The 3254-nt window shown below is 37.8% G+C and overlaps 1 protein-coding gene across 1 annotated transcript; it reads right to left on the bottom strand.

Moving 5' to 3' along the window:
- Positions 1-222: 222 nt before the first annotated feature.
- LOC143229725 (transcription factor HES-4-like) lies at positions 223-2666 on the bottom strand. The gene is made up of 3 exons (XM_076462456.1): positions 2341-2666; positions 2012-2107; positions 223-1201 (listed from the first exon to the last, which is right to left on the bottom strand). The coding sequence occupies exons 1-3, from the start codon at positions 2389-2391 to the stop codon at positions 524-526; spliced, it is 825 nt and encodes a 274-aa protein (XP_076318571.1). The 5' UTR covers positions 2392-2666; the 3' UTR covers positions 223-523.
- Between the last annotated feature and the right edge of the window lie 588 nt (positions 2667-3254).

Here is a 3254-nt window from a genome sequence, read left to right as displayed (position 1 = left end):
ACCACGAAGCTATTTATATTATCTTCATCTTTACTGTTATAACCCCCTCATATAGTTCGGAAAATATGTCTAAACCCATTTCATAATTTAATTACCTTTACTTCTTTTGCATGTCATATTTTGTAAAAATCTGGCACAATTTAAAAAAAAATGTTTGTACTTCATTTACAATATTATTAAGTAAGCAATCTAATTATTGATGAACTACAAGTAGTCCAAATATTCACTTAGAATGCATTAGATTTTTTTATTCACATATTTGTGTTTTATATATCTATTTGCCATTTAATGATGTACAAAAATATAGAAAGACAATAAAATAATAAATTATATAGCACCGCAGTAATATTTAATGAGAAAAATTTAAGAACATAATATTATATCACAGTCATCCTCTCTGTCTTCTCAGATTCTTAAATTAATAATTATGGAACATTGCAGTTATCTTCATTTTATATTATATACAAGTTCATATGGCACTTAGTGGAAGATCGTATAGTCTGATTGATACTGGAGTTCTGAACTACCACGGTCTCCATACTGCATCAGATTCTTGCTTTTCAAGATTGTAGGAAGGGACGGGAGAAATAGGTTCGAACACCGGTATCAAAGACGAGACAGTAGAAGCGTGGGTAACAGGACTAGGGCTTGTTTCTGATCGATCACTGGCAGCAGGGCTCAGTATTCCAGATGACTCCAGAAGCCTGACTGGGCTGGAGAGAGCAGTTGAAACAACTGGCGAGTATTTCCCGAACTGATTATTCAAGCTGTCTCGCGGAAGAAGAAATGCTATTTCTCCGGTCGGAAGACGGTATGGGACGAGGCGAACACTATCGTACAACTTGTTGCTACTTCCAGTTGAAACAGTCGTGGGAGTTGAGGGAACTTGGATGTGAACTGGATGCATAGGTGACATACTGTAACTAGCACCAGAAGGTTGTGTAAGGCGCTCGTTTAGACCAGACAAACAGTCTGCTAAATGATTTAAAAGACGTTGACGGACAGATGGGTTACTACCGTCCACTCCACTCAAGTAATGACCGACTTCAAGTGCACACTCGTTGAAACCGGCTATAAACTTTGGCAAGGCTGAAGGGTCATTCATAGAACGAGCTGCAATTTGCTGACGTTGCATATTTTGAAGATGCTTCACAGTCATTTCCAAAATGTCTGCCTTCTCTAATTTTGAGTGACGAGCGTTCTAAAATAAAGCAGTAAGATGGTAAGTATCAAAAGTAAAAACAACAACAGAAATACTGCTTTAAACAATACAATGATGTTAACAAACCCTAAATATGTTTCTATGTTTGGTTGTAGTTTATACCACTGTTTCAAATCATTACAAAACCAAAAAACGCATCTCCTTAAAATGTATCCACCCTCTCCCCTATGCGCACAATGAATCACCAAAGTGATGTTTCTTTTTTTACACAATCAACATCTGGCCCATTGATGTGACCTCGACACCCGTGAGAACTCGTCTCAAACCACAAGATTATTAGTTCCGCTAGAGTAAGCGACCACACAAAGTTTACGTCATTTCCTGCAGGCCGCAGTATATCAAAACTACTCTCTTTCCCGTCTCGCACGTAGCACGTGGGCGAGCAGATAAAATTTTTGATTTTGAGAAATAATGACTCGTACTACTACTACTGCGAATTGTTTACACAATGGCGAGACTAAACAGTATACTCAAATTTATAATAAACACCCAGTCCGGGAGAAAAGATCACTAGTAGCAATGCACCCTGTTAATGACGCTAATCATTAGAGGCTCCACTAATGTATCAATGATTTATCACATAATGTCCTTCTAGTCTCCTTCGTTACGTAGATTTGTCATTTTCAGTTGTTATTTGCGTAATTAACAGTTTATTCTTTATAAGTTAAATTATTTACCTGAACAACGTAACATAATACTAAAAGCCAATTTACACGATTTGTTTTCTATAGTTTAACACTTTAGAATAACATTAGATAAAACGTCAAGTAATAAATTTCGCTAACTTACATCTTTGTTTAGGGCGACCAGAATCAGGCTTTTTAGTTCCGAAAGACTGTTATTTATACGTTCACGCCGTCTTTTTTCCATAATCGGCTTGGTGCTCTGTGAAAACAGAGAAACAAAAAAGTTTAAAATACAAATACTGATAGGAAAAAAAAACCTTCTAGAACAGATTTACAGATATTGTATGTTGGTTTAAACAAACATCAATTAAAGAACGAAATACATTGTCAGAACGCTATACATCCTAAAATTATTCAAATTGCTAAAAAAAATTCAAATAGCAAAATATTAGATTTTTATAAAACTTCAACATAAATTAAAAAGTTACTTACCCTTCGATTTTCACTAGCTTTTACCGATTTTTCAGACGGCATTTTGTTCATGAGAAATCGCAAAGATCTATAATAATTAAACTTACAAGTAACACGAATGAGTGTATTGGCTTGTAGCCAAAACTAATATGACGGTATGTAGCAATTGGATAAGAGAACGTGACTGAAGCGATTTGAACGTAACCACGTGGCAAGAGAAACTGTGAGAAAGTACTACTGAAGCTACATTTTATTGTTCACTGAGGTCAACGAAGCGTGCATTGGTGGTAAGCATGAGATACGAAGGGGCGACACTTTCCCACGCTGTTCTGCACCAATCATAACGCAGGCACGCGAGTTTGTTGATAGGTGTGATTCCAGCAGCCTTGCTATACGTGATTACCGACTGTTCTTCGAACATGCCTGTGCACACTCCACCCTCCCCTTCTCTTTCCCTACCTATGAAAAGTCAGAAGCACCCCCTTCAACTTGTAAATCAGAGCGCCCAGCTAGACATCTGCTGGGGCGTCTGCAGCACACGCGACACAGCTTTTTATATACAAGCGGAGGAACGCGCCTGAGTGTGGGAAAACCCCGCCTTCCAGAAGGAAAGAGCCCGGGGACAAACTCGCTGCGTATCTATACAACGTGCCGCAGCATTAAATGCAACTGGTTTTGAAACAAATGTTTGCAAGCATGCCTCGCACGTGGGCTTTAGCCTCATGCCACACCCAAACTGCATCTAAATGTCACTTAAATACGGATGTGTGTCACTGGTATCTCCCAATCACGTAAACGTATTTATTACATACACACTGCAGATATTTCGATGAAAACTTGTTAAATAGTCTTTAGTCGTGCATGGCGAATCAAGTATTTTTTACATTAAAAAATTCAAAATCGTCGTCTGTTGCTTAGAAGTTTCAAAGTGAAGT

This window comes from Tachypleus tridentatus, chromosome 10, assembly GCF_004210375.1.
Source record: "Tachypleus tridentatus isolate NWPU-2018 chromosome 10, ASM421037v1, whole genome shotgun sequence".
Classification (NCBI taxonomy): domain Eukaryota; kingdom Metazoa; phylum Arthropoda; class Merostomata; order Xiphosura; family Limulidae; genus Tachypleus; species Tachypleus tridentatus.
This window is presented reverse-complemented; position numbering and strand designations above follow the sequence as displayed.